This window comes from Pelophylax lessonae (assembly GCF_965119305.1).
Source record: "Pelophylax lessonae genome assembly, chromosome: 3".
NCBI lineage: Eukaryota > Metazoa > Chordata > Amphibia > Anura > Ranidae > Pelophylax > Pelophylax lessonae.
In genome coordinates this window covers 371,314,194-371,330,038 of record NC_138770.1, presented here as the reverse complement: position 1 = coordinate 371,330,038, position 15,845 = coordinate 371,314,194, and the positions used below count along the sequence as shown (strand labels likewise).

Here is a 15,845-nt window from a genome sequence, read left to right as displayed (position 1 = left end):
TACCTATTCCATGGTGCGATGGACTTGCTGAACAGCAAAGCCAAAGAAATAAAGCAAGTTGGAGAAAGATCAGTCCACCCAACACGGATGTTTTAACTTTGCTTTGATGCCGAAGAGCCAAAATGCACCCTTTTGTACATGTTTCCAAGTCTGCCCCAGTCATTGCAAGGTTATTTATTTATTTTTTTTAACTATATGATGCTGAGAATGGGATGACAGCATACATTAAAGTGAAGACTACGTATAAGCATGCCTACAAACCAATGCTTCTCCTTCCACTTACCTATGTTGCATCTAGTAAAGAAAAAAAAAGGAAATACCTTATTAAAATCTGCTTTGAATTCACGATGGAGAAGCTCTAGCTCTCGTGTCATGGAGCGCCAGATAATGGGGCTGACTTTGTTTTAGTGCTCCCTACCTTTCCCTTGCAGCAGCCGCTCCATTTCACAGAAGCTTCTATATCACAGGCAGGATTGAAAGAAGGTAATTTACATAGATTTTTTTTTTTACCAGCACTATTTAGCATAGTTAGGAAGAGGGGGAAAGCAGTGGTTTTAGGCATAATTATATGTAGCTTTTATTTTCCACTTTAAACTCTTTCTGCTACACCAAATCCAAGGTAGGATGATTTTCGCTAGAGTTTGTGAAGATCAGAATCCAATAAAGACTTTTTTTTTAGATTTTGCTACTGCATGGCTTAGGTTTGTTTACAGTAATAGACACAGAAGGAAAACTAGTCTTGCAGAATTTCTAGCTCAGCAATAAGTTGGTGATCACCTAAGCATTACAGAAACTTTTGGGGTTGTTCATTTGCTAGATAAATACAGTATCTAACAAATCTTTAGCCATATTACTTTTGACCTGGTTAATGCAAAAAAAGGTTCTGCTGCTGTTTTTTTCAGTAATAGATTGTTCATGAATAGCGTATATAAAATTTCCAGTCTCCAACAGCTTTGGAGACATATAGCATTCAATGTATATTTGATATACAACTGTAATGTAGCAAAGAAGCAAAATTGCCCAAATAGAAGTAACAATTGCCAAGATTTGAATGCTAAGCAACATTGTTGCGTATTGATACAAGATTTCCAGTGAGCCCAAACATTAACCGGACTGATGTCAAATTTTACAAAAATCCCCAATGGAGTGCAGGAAACCCAGACTGTCAGCTTGTGCAGGCATTCTAAGGCCCCTTTCACACTTGCCGCTCCGTCGGCAGATTCCGTTTTTCTCAGCGGGGGATTGATCCACCAATCCCCCGCTGAGCAGGCAGATGGCAGCTCTGTCTCTGCGCTGTGTGCGGAGACAGAGCTGTCAGGGCCCCGCTCTTCTCTATGGGGGAATCAGAAACCGCCTGTCTACTCTCATCCGATCCGCCAGACGGATGGAAAATAGGGTTTCCATCCCTCCGGATTTGACGGACAGGATTGGATGTCAGAGGACATGTCTCCACTGACATCCGATGCCCCATAGAGATGCATAGGGCATCCGTTTAGATCCGCCTGAAAAACTGACAGGCGGATCTGAATGGTCCGCAAGTGTGAAAGGGGCCTAAATGTCCCAGCCTCTGCTGTCTTCACTTCTACTTGGCCAAAGCTGTGAGTGAGCCAGAGGTACTGATTAGCTAATAAACCAGAGGCAGCCAGTCAGTGCCTCAGCCTCACAGAGCATTGCAGCAAACAGGCAGTAAAGTCAGCAGCTAATAGGATCTGGACACTTAAGCTGGCAGTATTTCTGCACTCCTAGGAGGTTTTTGTAACTTGCCTTTAAAGCTTGCTTTAAAGGGAAAAAGATTATAATGTTGTAAATATACCATTTAATTTTGTATTCAGGTATTTAAAGAACCACCGCTGCTGTTAAAGGACACAGGATAAAACACTAGAAATCAAGTCTCAAGTACAGCATTTACAAAACCGAAACAATAATAGACCTTAACTTTTCCACTTTTAGAGTGGAGTGGAGTGAAGGGCCACACGAGACTGAGACAAGAGCTTTGAAATGGTATAAAGGTTTTAAATATTAACTTAAATTTGCAAAATAAGTCTAATCACAATATTTTACAGTTAGAAAATATACCATTGGTAGAAACTAATAAAATTTAAAAAGGAAAACAGCAATATGGGAGGGGCAGTAGGTAAAATTGTGCTTCGCTTTTTAGCTATATTCAGAAGCCTGAAATTTCAGGTCCAAAAGCCTTCCAAGTTCCGTTGGTTGAAGTCTCCACCCAATTCCTTTTATATCAGGCCAAATTGGACAGATGGTAGAGCAGGAAACAGAACCTAGACATTGCTCAGAACAGGACACCATTCTCATATACACCTGCTCCGCAAGTCCATACCAGTTTTTAAAAAAAGAAATGTGGCTCCTATTTTCACAGCCTGGTAGAATATAGTTTCTGGTTTAGTAGAGCAGAAACTAGAAAGGCTTGTGCAGGTCATCAGTCACCACAATTTCTTCCAACTGTCCAGACAGAGTTGCATTCAATGAAACAAACAACCTTACTCATGTAGTATAAACACATATCAGCTTATACTATTTCTGCTCTTCTTAAACAACTTCATTAACTGTCGGAATCTTTCTTCCACCTGCATAAAAAAAAAATATATATATATATAGATGTTAAAATGAGTCTTGCCTGAAAGAAGAAACTGAAACATGTAGAATTCCCTTAATAATGATATTCCCATGTACCACAATAGCTAGTGGCTGAGTCCTGCATGTTAATGTTTTCAGGACACTGAAATGCATAGGGAGGCTTGTGGCAAATTTAAGGGGAACTAAACCTTTAAAAAGGTTTTATTTTTTTTTTTAAACATACAATGCCATTTAAAGAAATATCTACAAATACTACTTAACCATTTGATCGCAAGGCCTTTTTCTGACACTTTTGTTTACATGTATCAGTCAGGATTTTTGCTAGAAAACTAAGTTGGAACCCCCCAAACAATTTTTTTTTTTGAAGCAGAGTCCCTACAGAATAAAATGGTGGGTTTTGCCATTTTTTATGTCACACAATATTTGCGCTATGGTTTTTCAAAACGCAATTTCTTAAAAAAAAAAAAAAAAAAAAAAAAAATACTTTTTTGAATTTCAATGCGAAAAAAAAAAATGGGATTTTTTGACTTACCATAAAATCAATTTCTCTGATGTTCATTGCCGGACTACATGGGTTATACTGCCCCCTACAGGAGTAGGACACTAGGCAGAAAGGAACTTGACTATGCCTATGGAGCAGTCCCAGGGGGTATACTCCCACTCTCTGCTATAGGTACTCAGTTTTGTTACAAGCAGTGTCAGAAGAGAAAAAAAAACTCCATAGAAGGGTGGGTGCTGTGTCCGCCAATGAACATCAGAGAAATGGATTTTACAGTAAGTCAAAAATCCCATTTTCTCTTTCATTCATTGGCAGACACAGCTCCTTATCTTTTTGACTACATGGGATGTCCCAAAGCAGTGTCAAACATGAGGGGTGGGAACAGTAAGAAAAACACACTTCCCAAGGCTAAATTTTGCCAACCAGGTAACATGGAGCTCAACCAAAAAACAACTGGAGCTCATCTAAAAAAAATTAAAACACCCTCAAAGAGGACCAAGTCCTCTGAACAGCAGCCTGCAAAACCTTGCGGCCGAAGGAAGTATCTGCCAACACATGCACCTTAAAAAAAAAATTGTGAACATATGCACAGATGACCAGGTAGCTGCCTTGCAAACCAGCATCACTGACGCCTGATGACGGAAGGCCCAGGAGGCACTAAGCGCCCGAGTAGAGTACCCCTTAAAAGGGAAAGGAGGAACCAGACCCTAATGGAATAACCCTGAACCAGCCTGTCTGATCCATCCAGAAAAGGTCACAGAGGAAGCAGCCAACTCTTTGCGAGGTCCATCCGTGAGGACAAATAGCGAGTCTGACTTTCTAAAAGACTCCGTAGCTGGCAGGTACACCCTTATCGCCCAAACCACATCCAGGGAATTTCTTTAGGATGCTTAGGTCTGGACACAGGGAAGGCAACACAATGTCTTCATTCAAATGAAAATCAGAGACCACCTTTGGAAGGAATGACGGACATGGACAAAGAACCACCTTATCCCTGTGAACCACCAGGTAAAGCAAACGACAAGACAGTGCCGCCAGCTCAGACACCCTATGCGCAGAAGTAATAGCCACCAAACAGCCCACCTTCTGAGACAATGTAAGCAGGGGAACCTCCCGAATGATTGTAAAGAGAGGCTTCTGAAGAACTGACAACACCAAATTGAGGTTCCACAGGGGCAATGGAGATCGCACTAGAGGAACCAAGTGTCTCACACCCTGTAGAAAGGTACGCACTAAGGAGTGTGTGGCCAACGAACGTTGAAGGAAAACCACCAAAGCTGAAACCTGACCCTTGAAGGTACTTAAGGCCGGGCACTGCTCAACCCCTATGGAGGGGCCAAGATCAGAGTCACCGAAAAGGAGCGAGGGTAAACTCTGAGGGAGTCACACCACACAATGTACTCTTCCAGGTAAGATGGTAAATCTTTCTAGAAATAGATTTTCTAGCTTTTAACAGCGTAGGAATCACCGAGTAAGGTAACCCTCTATCCTTCAGCACCTGGCTTCCAACACCCAAGCCATCAAAGCCAGTGACTGTAAAACAGGATGGAAGATTGGCCCTTGCGACAACAGATCTTCCCAGAGAGGAAGTCTCCAAGGAGCATCGGCGACCAGCCGTACCTGATCGCAGTACGAAGACCGGTGAGGTCAGTCTGAAGTCACTAGGATGACAAATCCCTTCTGCCTCGATCCTGCACAGGAGTCAGGGCAGAAGCTTGAGAGGAGGAAAAGCATAAATCAATCAGACGATACGGACTCCAAGCAGCCACTAATGCATCGGTGGCGTCAGCTAGAGAATCCCGGGACCATGCCACAAACCTCTGCACTTTCTTGTTGAGGGGAAAGGCCAATGGATCCACCTCAGGAGTACCCTACCGGAGACACAACTGATGAAACGCCTCCGAAAGAAGTGACCATTCCCTCTGGTCCTACGCCTGTCGACAGGTAATCCGCCTGACAATTTTACACCCCAAATTTCTGAAGTTTTTTTGGAGGAAGAAACACTCTGGCTGATGCCGAGTTCAGAGTCAGGCCCAGATAGCCGAGGCTTGTGGACGGAACTAGAGCAGACTTCTGAAGATTCAGAATCCCACCAAACTCCCTCAGAGTTTGCAGAGTAATCTCCAAGTTATCCGACAGAGCAGTCAAAAACTCTGCTCGCGAAAGAAGATCATCCAGATACCCCAGTACCGCTATCCCCGCTGTCACAGCAATGCTAGCACCAGGTCCAATACTTTGTGAAAACAAAATAAGAAATAGGCTGGCGCTCTGGTACAGTGTGATACGGTCAGTCTACACTTGAGAAAAGAGCGCGCATGCTCCCCATGAGCTTGGCGCATGCTCTGAAACGCGTCGTGTGCACCTTGACCTCACTGACATCACGCGGTCGACGTTGAGTCCCAGCCTGCCTCGAGAGTCGGTCCCGGAAGAGAGAGCCGGCATCTCCCCGTCATCCATCTACCGGATAGGATTTTCCACCACATCCTTCCTCTCGGCAGCAGCATTATGGACAGTTGACCTCATGACTCCGCATTTGAGCCGATTATCATTTCCTGTGAGTTACCATGTTATTGTATGCCTAGACTGTAATAAACATACTGCACTTAGAGGCGCTCCGCCTGTTTTCTGCAATACTTTGTGAAGACCTGAGGAGCGGAGGCGAGACCAAAGGGTAACGCCACAAACTGATAGTTCTCCTTGCCCATGGCAAAGCAGAGGAAGCGCTGGTGGCCGATACATATTTGGATGTGAAGGTAGGCGTCCTTGATGTCGATGGAGGCGAGGAAATCCCCGATGTAGGGATGCCACCACCATGCGAATGGATTCTATTCTGAACTTCTACACCCATGCAAAGCAGTTTAGTGCCTAGAGGTCCAAAATTAGACGCACTTGGCCTTCTTTCCTGCGAACTGTAAACAGGTTTGAGTAAAAATCTTGAAAACGTTCCAATGTCAGAACCGGAACAATCACCCCTTGAAGCAACAAGTCTTGCACTACCCCAAAAAGAGACCCCCTAAGAGATCTGGGGACAAGTGCAGGTTGGAAGGGAAGAACCTGTTCGGAGGATATGATCGAAACTCATATTTGCAGCCGGAGCGAATGACTTAGTGGGCAAAATGCCTCGTGAGCCGAAAAGAAAGGCCCCAGTCTGTAACAGGATCCTTACCCTTGGAAGCCTGAGGAAGAAGAGTAGAGTATCCTTTCCCCTTTGAGGCCTTTGACGATGTCATCCAAGGAAGCTCCAAACAGACGTTCCCCCCACAAATGGAAGATCGGATAAGGCCTTCTTAGAAGCCTGGTCCACAGACCAGCATTTCAGCCAGATAATACGCTGCAGGACCACTGCTGAGACCAACAGTCTACAAAATAAAGGGAGCTGCATCCAAAGAGGCATCACAGACAAACTGCAGCCCTCGGACCAACTGATCTGCCAGCTCCGCAAAGGCAAGGGGGGGGGGGCACTGTTCCCCCTCCAGGTCCCGGTGTAGAAGTTTTGCCCACTCTGTCATAGCTTGCGACACCAGGGAAATCGTAAATACCGGCCTAAGTGCCACAGTAAACATATGGGGGGGGTCAAGGCCTCCGACCTCCTATCAGTCGGATCTGAGAAGACCTGGGAATCTTCAACCGGGATTACAGTGGCTTTATTCAACCTGGAAACCGGGGAGTCCACTACAGGAGGAACTGTCCATTTTTTAAAGGAGGGAATCCTCATAGGGGTACCGCATTGCAAAATGCTTAGGGATTGCAAAAGGTGCGTTTCGGGCACCCCCACTGTTTTGTGACAATATTGTCAAAGACGATGGGAAAGGGGGAACATCTTTGCCATTTTGGAGGACCTGTGGGTGCCAAAGGTGACCCGCACTTCCAATGCTGCATTAGTTGCATCCTCCATTTTTGAGGTTACCCGCACTGATATAATCAGCGTATCCACTAACACCTTTTCACGTGCGGCTAGAGGAGCAGAGGACTCATCCTCCCTATCTGAGCATGCAGGGTGCGTGGACACAGACCCCGAAGGGTAATTCGCATCTGCAGCGGCCAAATCAGATTCTGGATCTGATGAGACAGAGGAAGCAGGTGAAAGCGGGGGACGCCTTTTGCTAGCCCGTTTGCCCAGGACCAAATCTACTTTGGACACCAAGGACTCCAGGACCGCCGTCAATACAGTCAGTTGTTGGGACCCGGAGGGCCCAACAGCCTCTGAGTGGCGGGGAATTAGGTGGTGAAATAAGCTCCAGGGACTCCATTAATGGAGAGGGGAACCCACACAAAAAAAGTGTAGAACACTGCAAGGGACACCGCACTGCGCCGGCTGCACCATAAAGCCCAGCTTAGAGCATTACAACTGGAAAAGCAGAGAGAGGGAGAGAGAAGCCCACAAACCGACTCAACATCACCAGTCAGGTACTCACAGCACCGAACTAACTGCACACCATGCGGCGATCAAGAAGAGAAATATCCAGAGATCAGCACTAGCGGAGGAGGGGCTTTCACCAGCGAAGCACTGCCCACCCAGCTACTTACCACACCAGAAACAATGTGGGCAATGCTCCAGACAGACCACCGCTCTATCGTAATGTGGGTGCTGTCGGCCAGGAGGAAACACTGCGACTCAGGCTGAAGCCAGTTCGTATGTGCCCTCGCAAGACATTTAACTTGCAGGCCAGTCCCTGTTCAGTGGGGCTATGTGGCTGAGATGCGGTCTGCGCGTGCTCGCTGGCCAGACTGGAGAGACTATCTGGATCTAGATTATCCAGTCCGTCGCCCAGTCCAGCCCTTAATTGTAGATCTCACAGGAACAAAATTAAAAAAGGAGGAAAAAAAAATCCAATTTAAAAAGAAAAAAATTGCCAGGACCAGAGATCCCAGTAGGTCCTTACTCCTGAGTAGGCAGAAAAACGGGAGTACCTAATGCAGAGAGTGGGAGTATACCCCTTGGAATTGCCCCATAGGTGTAGTCAAGCTCTTTTATGCCTAGTGTCCTACTCCTGTAGGGGGCAGTATAAACCACACAGTCAAGAAGATGAGAAGCTGTGTCCGTCAATGAACGAAAGAGGAAACGCAATACCTAACCCAATTTTTTGGTAAAATATAAAAGATGTTACGCCAAGTATAGATACCAAACATGTCCCACTTTAAAATTGTCCATGTCCCTGCAATGGGGACAATGTAAATTTTACTATGCTTTAACCACTTCTGGACCGGAAGGATTTGCCCCCTTAACCACTTGCCGACCGCTCACGTTGCTGCTACTGCAGCAGAGCGGCTCGGCTGGGTCCAGCGACGTAGACCTACGTCGCTGGATTCCTCCCTCTCTCGGCGCCGCCAGGGGCTCGCTCCCGCTGTGTTTAGACACAGCAGGAGTCGGGCCAGAGGAGGCGAGGCAGTGATCACCGCCGCTCTTCCCCGATCGTTGGGGAAAGAGTGAGTAAATCCGCCCACTTGTGTAAACAAAGCGGGCGGATCTCCTCTGACAGGCAGGGACAGATCACAGGATTCAGCATAGTATGTGTGTGTCACACAACCCCCTCCCCCCACACACGTCAGTAAGCATGAGGCACACATCTAACCCCTTGATCATCAACAGTGTTAACCCCTTCCCTGCCAGTGTCATTATTACAGTAACAGTGCATATTTATAGCACTGATTACTGTAGTAATGTCACTGGTCCCCCCAAAAGTGTAAAAAATGTCAGTTAGGGGTCCGATCTGTACACAGCAATGTCGCAGTCCTGCAAAAAAAAAAAAAAATCGCAGATCGCCATTACTAGTATATAAAAAAATAAATAAAAATGACAAATCTTTCCTGTAGTTAGTAAACACAATAACATTTGTGTAAACCAATCAAAATACGCTTATTGTGATTTTTTTTTACCAAAAATATGTAGCAGAAAACAAATTGCCCAAAAATGTAAAATTTTAAATTTGTACATTTTTTTGGGGGAATGTTATATATCAGAATGTGAAAAATATTGTTTTTTTCAAAATTGTCGCTCTTTTTTTCAAAAATTAAAAATCGCACAGGTGATCAAATACCACCAAAAGAAAGCTCTATTTGTGGGGGAAAAAAAAGGACAAATTTAATTTGGGTACAGGGTCGCACTTCCACGCAATTGTCCGTTAAAGTAACGCAGTGCCGAATCACAAAATATGGCCTGGTCAGGAATGGGGTAAAATCTTCCGGTCTTAAAGTGGTTAAAAATGCGCTCATTGAGAATTTTTTTGTCAAAGATGTAGCTAAATACATTTTGGCCTAAATATATGACAAAAATTGAATATATTGGATATTTTTTAACTGTCAAAGTAGAAAATGTCAATTTTTTCTCAACAAGTAGAGCTTTCTTTTGGTGGTATTTGATCACCTCTGCGATTTTTATTTTTTGCGCTATAAACAAAAAAAGAGCGACAATTCTGGGGGAAAAAAATATTTTTAAAATTCTGCTATAAAACATTCCATTTTAGGCCAATTTATTTTCTGCTACATATTTTTGGTAAAAAAAAAAAAATTGCAATAAGCTTATTTTGATTGGTTTGCGCAAAAGTTATCACGTCTACCAACTACGAGAAGGATTTACATAATTTTTTTTTACTAGTAATGGCAGCGATCTGCGATTTTTAGCGGGACTGCGACATTGCAGCAGACAGATCGGAACTTTGACACTTTTGGGGGGACAGGTGACATTAATACAGTATTCAGTGCTAACAATATGCACTGTTACTGTAATAATGACACTGGCGGGGGGGTGGGCTTCTAAAATTATCACAGAGACCTGTGATCCTATATAGAAGGATCACAGGCGTTCTGATCATTCCAGAGAGAAGAACGGTCAGCTGTGTTTACAATAGCTGACCGTCCTCTTTTCTCAGCAGGGAGCGATCGTGGGTGGCCAGCAGCAATCGAAGCCAACGGCCCAGTGCATCGGAGTCGTCGCTGCCGAGTGGGGGCAGGAAGGCGACACTGGTGGCGCTCGACCGACGTAGGGCTACTAGTAAAACTGCGGCGGGCTGCCCTTAAGTGGTTAAAGCGGGGTTCCGCCCCCCTTTAAAAATATAAAGTCAGCAGCTACACATACTGTAGCTACTGACTTTTAATATTATAACACTTGCCAGTCCTAAAATCTAGCGATGTCGGCACCCGAGCCAATGTTTCCATCGGCTGTCGAGTGCTGCCGCCGCCACTGGCGCTAAGGGAACCCGGCAGTGTTCACAGCCGGTTCCCTACTGTGCATGCGCGAAGCACGCTGCGCTCTCTTACTGGCCCGGAAGCAGGGGAAGAAGGAGGGAGGTCGAACTGAAGATGTACCTCACCGCGGCAAGGTCCGATGGACATCGGGACAGGGTACCTGTCAAAAACAGGTACCCTCTCCTCACCGAAGGTGCCAAATGTGGCACTGGAGTGGGGGAGAAATCAGATAAGCGGAGGTTCCACTTTTGGGTTGAGCTCAGTTTTAAAAGCCTTTACAGGTTACCAATATAGATGTACACAGGTCTGGTGATAGAATTACTGATCGGACGTTCCCAGTGATACCTCACATGTATGGGCCAATTGCAGTTTGCTCATGTGCAGGACCGACACGTACATTCGACTTTGCACACAAACATGGGGCACTTGAAAAATTTTTTATTTATTTTTACACTGCTGCTTTAAATTTATTTTTTTGTCACTTTTATTACTGTCACAAGAAATGTAAACATCCCAAGACAGCAATAGGCTCTCTTTATGGAGAGTTCTGGGATTTATAAAACACCAAATTCCTCCCTTGCATTTAAAAGCATTTGATCACACTAAGATCAATGATATCAAATGCTTTTGATTTTAAAAATGGACCTGTCTACATCCGGGTAACCCAGATGTGACATCATTGCTTCCAGGTTACTGTATCATAGAGCGCAACAAAGCTGATAAGGTCTTTGCCTGGTTTTATGATCAGCCGGCTGGTCGATCGGGACTCCCAATGGGACGGGAGATCCCCGTAAAGTCGCAGAAGGCGGCAGGTGGGAGCTTTGGAAGTCCCCTCTTGCCGTTTGTTAAAACAATCCAGTAGCTGGCTAGCCTCTAGGGTTGTTTTTACAAGACTGCCGACTGTCTGCATCACTCCAGTATAACAATTTGAAGTCTAGGGACATAAAGGTACGTTGCTGGTCGGCAAGTGGTTAAAAAAAGGAAATCTAAAACTGGCTATACATTTTACAATGTGACCATAAAACCCTCTTTAGATTTATCAACAACTATGCTGTTCAAGGCCTACCTCACTGGATTAGATAAGAAGACCCATTTGTTGCATTCAAACAAGTGGCCACTGCCTCCACCTATAACTGGTCTTTGCAGCAAGGAGCACTGGAAGGGTGATGTATGGCAAACAAAAGCAAAGAAATTTCCAAGCTCAACTTATCAACCAGTCTGTAACAAACCAAGTTGACCTGTCTAACAATGTGTTAAAAACAGGGGTTTAGTCTGCACACATTTGCAATTAGATGTGTAAACTACAGGCCTTGTCAAGGCACCCCATTTTCTGTAGTCCTAACTAACTTCTGGGAGTCTCCACAATAGAAGCACATGCATTTTAATGGATAAGCAGAGGGCAGGTGAGCCTGGAAAGAGCCCACCTCTCCCCCAAAGGCCTGGGTTCACACTTCCCTGCATCCAATTTGCATGACAAGAGAGTGTAATGACAAGAGAGTGTAACCAGCTCTAAATGGAGCCGGTTTACACAGCTCCAGGGCAGCTGCGGTCCACACAGGAAAAGGGTCCTGAGCGTCTTTGGCTCAGTTTCAGGTCTAAATTCAGGCAAAAATTCAGACCCGATTCGCACCTGAAACTGAGAACAGGGACACACCGCACCCCTTGCTGTGAGCTGCGGCCACCGCTAGTGTGAACCCTAAAGGAACAGGGGCACACTGAACAGAAGTATGGCAGCAAAGGTGTCAGTCTGTTTCCTGACCAATATATTCAAAATAGATGTTAAATATTAAGGAGATTGTGCAGTTTTACAATAAGGTTTTAGGCCTACTATAACAGTGTTTTTTTTATAGCAATACATCATTTTTAGCACTTCATATTTCAGACTGATGTCATCACTACATCAAAAGTTATTTTTTTTTAAACGTAGGAAGATAACTATTTGGTTTCAATTGTCACACTTACACAGTTGTCTACACAACTCAACTAAAAGAGTCACGGGGGAAGGAATATCCACTTGCCCTCTTGAAGATTTACCCCCCCTTCATGACCAGGCCATTTTTTGCTATACGGCACTGTGTTACTGTAACTGACAATTGCGTGGTCATGCAACGTTGTACATAAATAAAATGTAATTTTTTCCCCACAAATAGAGCTTTCATTTGGTGGTATTTGATCACCTCTGCGTTTATTTTTTGCACTATAAGAAGAAAAATAAAAACCACTTTTTTTTTTTTACTTTCTACTATAAAATATATGCAATAAAAATATCTTCATAAATTTAGGCCAATATGTATTGTGCTACATGTTTTTGCTACAAAAATATCCCAATAAGCATATATTGATTGGTTTGCGCAAAGGTATAACGTCTACAAACTATGGTAAATATACACACTGGAATTTTTTTTTTTTTTTAAAGGTGGCGATAAGCGACTTAATTTAAAATGGGACTGCAATATTGTGGTGGACAATCTGACACTTTGTGGTGAACCAGTGACACTAATTCAGTGATCAGTACTAAAAATATGCTGTCCCTGTAATAATGACACTGGCTGGGAAGAGGTTAAACATCTAGGGCGATCAAATGGTGAAATGTGTGCCTAACCAGTGTTTTGGTGTTTACTGTTCTGTTTTTTACGAAGGAATGTGGTGGATTTTATTCTCTGCTTTGCAGGAAAACCAAATCCACCACAGCCCTGCTGACAGAACAGAGCTATGTCTTGTTTACATAGGCAGAGTTCTGTTCTGTGTCTCTCCATTGGCCGGCATCCCGCTGATTGGCTTATGCGGTGTCTAATCACAGCCATGGCGCTGGAGGCACGCGCACCCTACTCGAACGTGCCGAATCACATACTAGGTACATAATCCACTAGAAAGCCACTCTGCCGCTGTACTTCTACGTGAGGCGGTCGGCAAGCAGTTATACACATTATTGTTAGAATAATTCAGCTACATTCAAGCACAAGATGTCTGTACGCTTTACATACCTGATATGAGTATTTACTCATCTTCGATGCCAAGGCAAGAAACGTTTTTCTATTTGGTCCATGTTGTTGACATTCCAATAGAATCTCACGGTCCTCATTTCTGGGAAAATAGATCAGCACACTATTTCTATACAAATATTTACAAAATTATGCAGATACATAGTGTATAAATACACACATTTTATATTTTTAAATCGGTCTAGTACCTAGCTTTATAAAAGAAATGGCTGTCATCACATTACAATGTAAAGCAGTATTTAAAGATCAACTAACTATGTTGAATGACTAAAAAAAGTTGTAAAAGTGGTATTACATAAGTATTTACAGTGTAAATCTTGAGAACCAGGCAGCAGAAAGTACCATTGTCATCACTGTGTAACCACTTTACGTCTAGCCACGTAGACCTAAGTCGGCCGACTTTGCCTGGTTGTACCGGGGTGATGCCTCTAGCTAGAGGCATCATCCCGGTACCATTTTTCAGAGCCGGCGGTAATGACCGCTGCAGCTCGGGCGCCGCTCGATCGTTACCCCAGCAAGCGGGACGCCCCCCCCCCCCCCCGCTCCCAAGGCTTTGCCTGGGTCTCCCGTCCCACCGGGAGACCCGAGCACCCAGCCGGCACATCCGCCGGCTGGATGGAGTCCCGATCAAAGCCGGAAGCGGCTTCGATCAGGTCTCCGATGACGTAACCCGGAGGCAGCGTCCATGACGTCACGTCCGGGTTACTCTGCTGCTAAAGGCGGCAGATCCCTCCATAAAGAGTACCTGTTACTGCATATTGCTGTCACAAGGGATGTTTACATTGCTTGTGACAGCAATAAAAGTGATCAGATTTTTTTTTTTAAACCTGTGTTAGGAAAAAAAAAAAATGTAGCCGCCCCCGTTGCCGTTAGCTTGCGCACGAAAAAACGTATATGGAAGTCGCGCCGCAAATTAAATCCCTGTTCAAACCACACGTGAGGCATCACCGCGATCGCCAGAGCGTGAGCAATAATTATTTTAAAGCGTCGCCTATGGAGATTTTTATTGACCGTAGTTTGTCGCCATTCCGCGAGTGTGCGCAATTTTAAACCGTAACATTTTGGGTATCTATTTACTCGGCGCGACATCATCTTTCACAATATACAAAAAAATGGGCTAACTTTACCGTTTAGTTTTTTTAAATGCAGTGAAATATGATTTTTTGTAATTATTCAAAAAAAAAAAAATGGCGTTTGAAAGACCACTGCGCAAGTACCGCGTGGCAAAAAATATTGCAATGACCGCCATTTTATTCTTTGCTAAAAAAATATATATAATGTTTGGGGGATTTAAGTAGTTTTCTTGCAAAAAATACTGATTTAAATTTGCAAACAAAAAGTGTAAAAAATAGGCAGCTGCAGCCTATTGCTCAAGTGTATATGTTTGCACTGGAGCTCAAATAATTTTTGTAAACTGCATGATTTTCACAACTATATGTGTTTTAGTACACCCTTAATTTATATTGATACATTTTACATCAAACTTTAATTGGGCCAACTGCTACATCTTCAGAACTGCTTGTTCTGCTGAAAAACAAAACTTGCTGTCAATATCACCAGGTAAAAAAGTAAAGATTATTCCAACATCAAGCAAGCTTACAGAGCCATCCCACTGTCCTATTTGGGTCAGTTGGGTCACCTCTCTATTTCTAACTCCAGCATATGCTCCTATTAGGCAGAGAATAGTTTCAGATTATAAGAAAACTTGGCCAGATGGTGCTCTTTCATAGTTGCGGGACTGTTCTGAAAGAAAGAACGTATTAGAGCAACAAAATACATTTCTATACAGGCTCAGTACTAAGGTATATAGTAGGGATAGACAGATTATCGGCAAGGCCGATATGCACTTTCCTCGATATATCGGTATCGGCCCTGGAACTGGCCGATATTGCTGATATTTTGGTGACGTCATTCTGCCTTCTTAAGGCGCCTCCTTCGCCTTGTACAGCCTCGTCTGGAGTCGGGACTAGTCTCGCGGGACTGTATCACAGCCATACACTCACCCACAGCAGCTAAGTGCCAGCCAGCCACCCACATCCACAGGCCCTGTACCAGCCAGCCACCCACAGACAGGGTGCCAGACGATAAGCCACCCACAGACAGGGTGCCAGACGATAAGCCACCCACAGACAGGGTGCCAGACGATAAGCCACCCACCCACCACAGGGTGTAAGCCAGCCAGCCACCCACCACAGGGTGTAAGCCAGCCAGCCACCCACCACAGGGTGTAAGCCAGCCAGCCACCCACCACAGGGTGTAAGCCAGCCAGCCACCCACCACAGGGTGCCAGCCGGCCAGCCAGCCAGCCACCCACCACAGGTGGCCAGCCGGCCAGCCAGCCACCCACCACAGGGTGCCAGCCGGCCAGCCAGCCACCCACCACAGGGTACCAGCCGGCCAGCCAGCCACCACAGGGTGCCAGCCTGCCAGCCATACACCACAGGGTGCCAGCCGGCGACCTACTACAGGGTGCCAGCCAGCCACCCACCACAGGATGCGAGCCAGCAAGCCACCCTCCACAGGGTGCCAGCAATCCAGCCATTAAGCATTAAATTAACATGTTC

At 44.9% G+C, this 15,845-nt stretch overlaps 1 protein-coding gene across 2 annotated transcripts in view; it reads right to left on the bottom strand.

The window, feature by feature from the left end:
* Positions 1-2,230: 2,230 nt before the first annotated feature.
* The window catches only part of CASP8AP2 (caspase 8 associated protein 2), a 106,557-nt gene continuing 92,942 nt past the window's right edge, over positions 2,231-15,845 (bottom strand). For both annotated transcript variants that reach the window (XM_082249076.1, XM_082249077.1), the window contains exons 9-10: positions 13,264-13,363; positions 2,231-2,585 (exon numbers count right to left, since the gene is read on the bottom strand). In XM_082249076.1, coding sequence (XP_082105202.1) covers positions 2,523-2,585; positions 13,264-13,363 — 163 coding nt within the window. In that variant the 3' untranslated portion in view covers positions 2,231-2,522. The remainder of the gene's footprint in view (positions 2,586-13,263; positions 13,364-15,845) is intronic.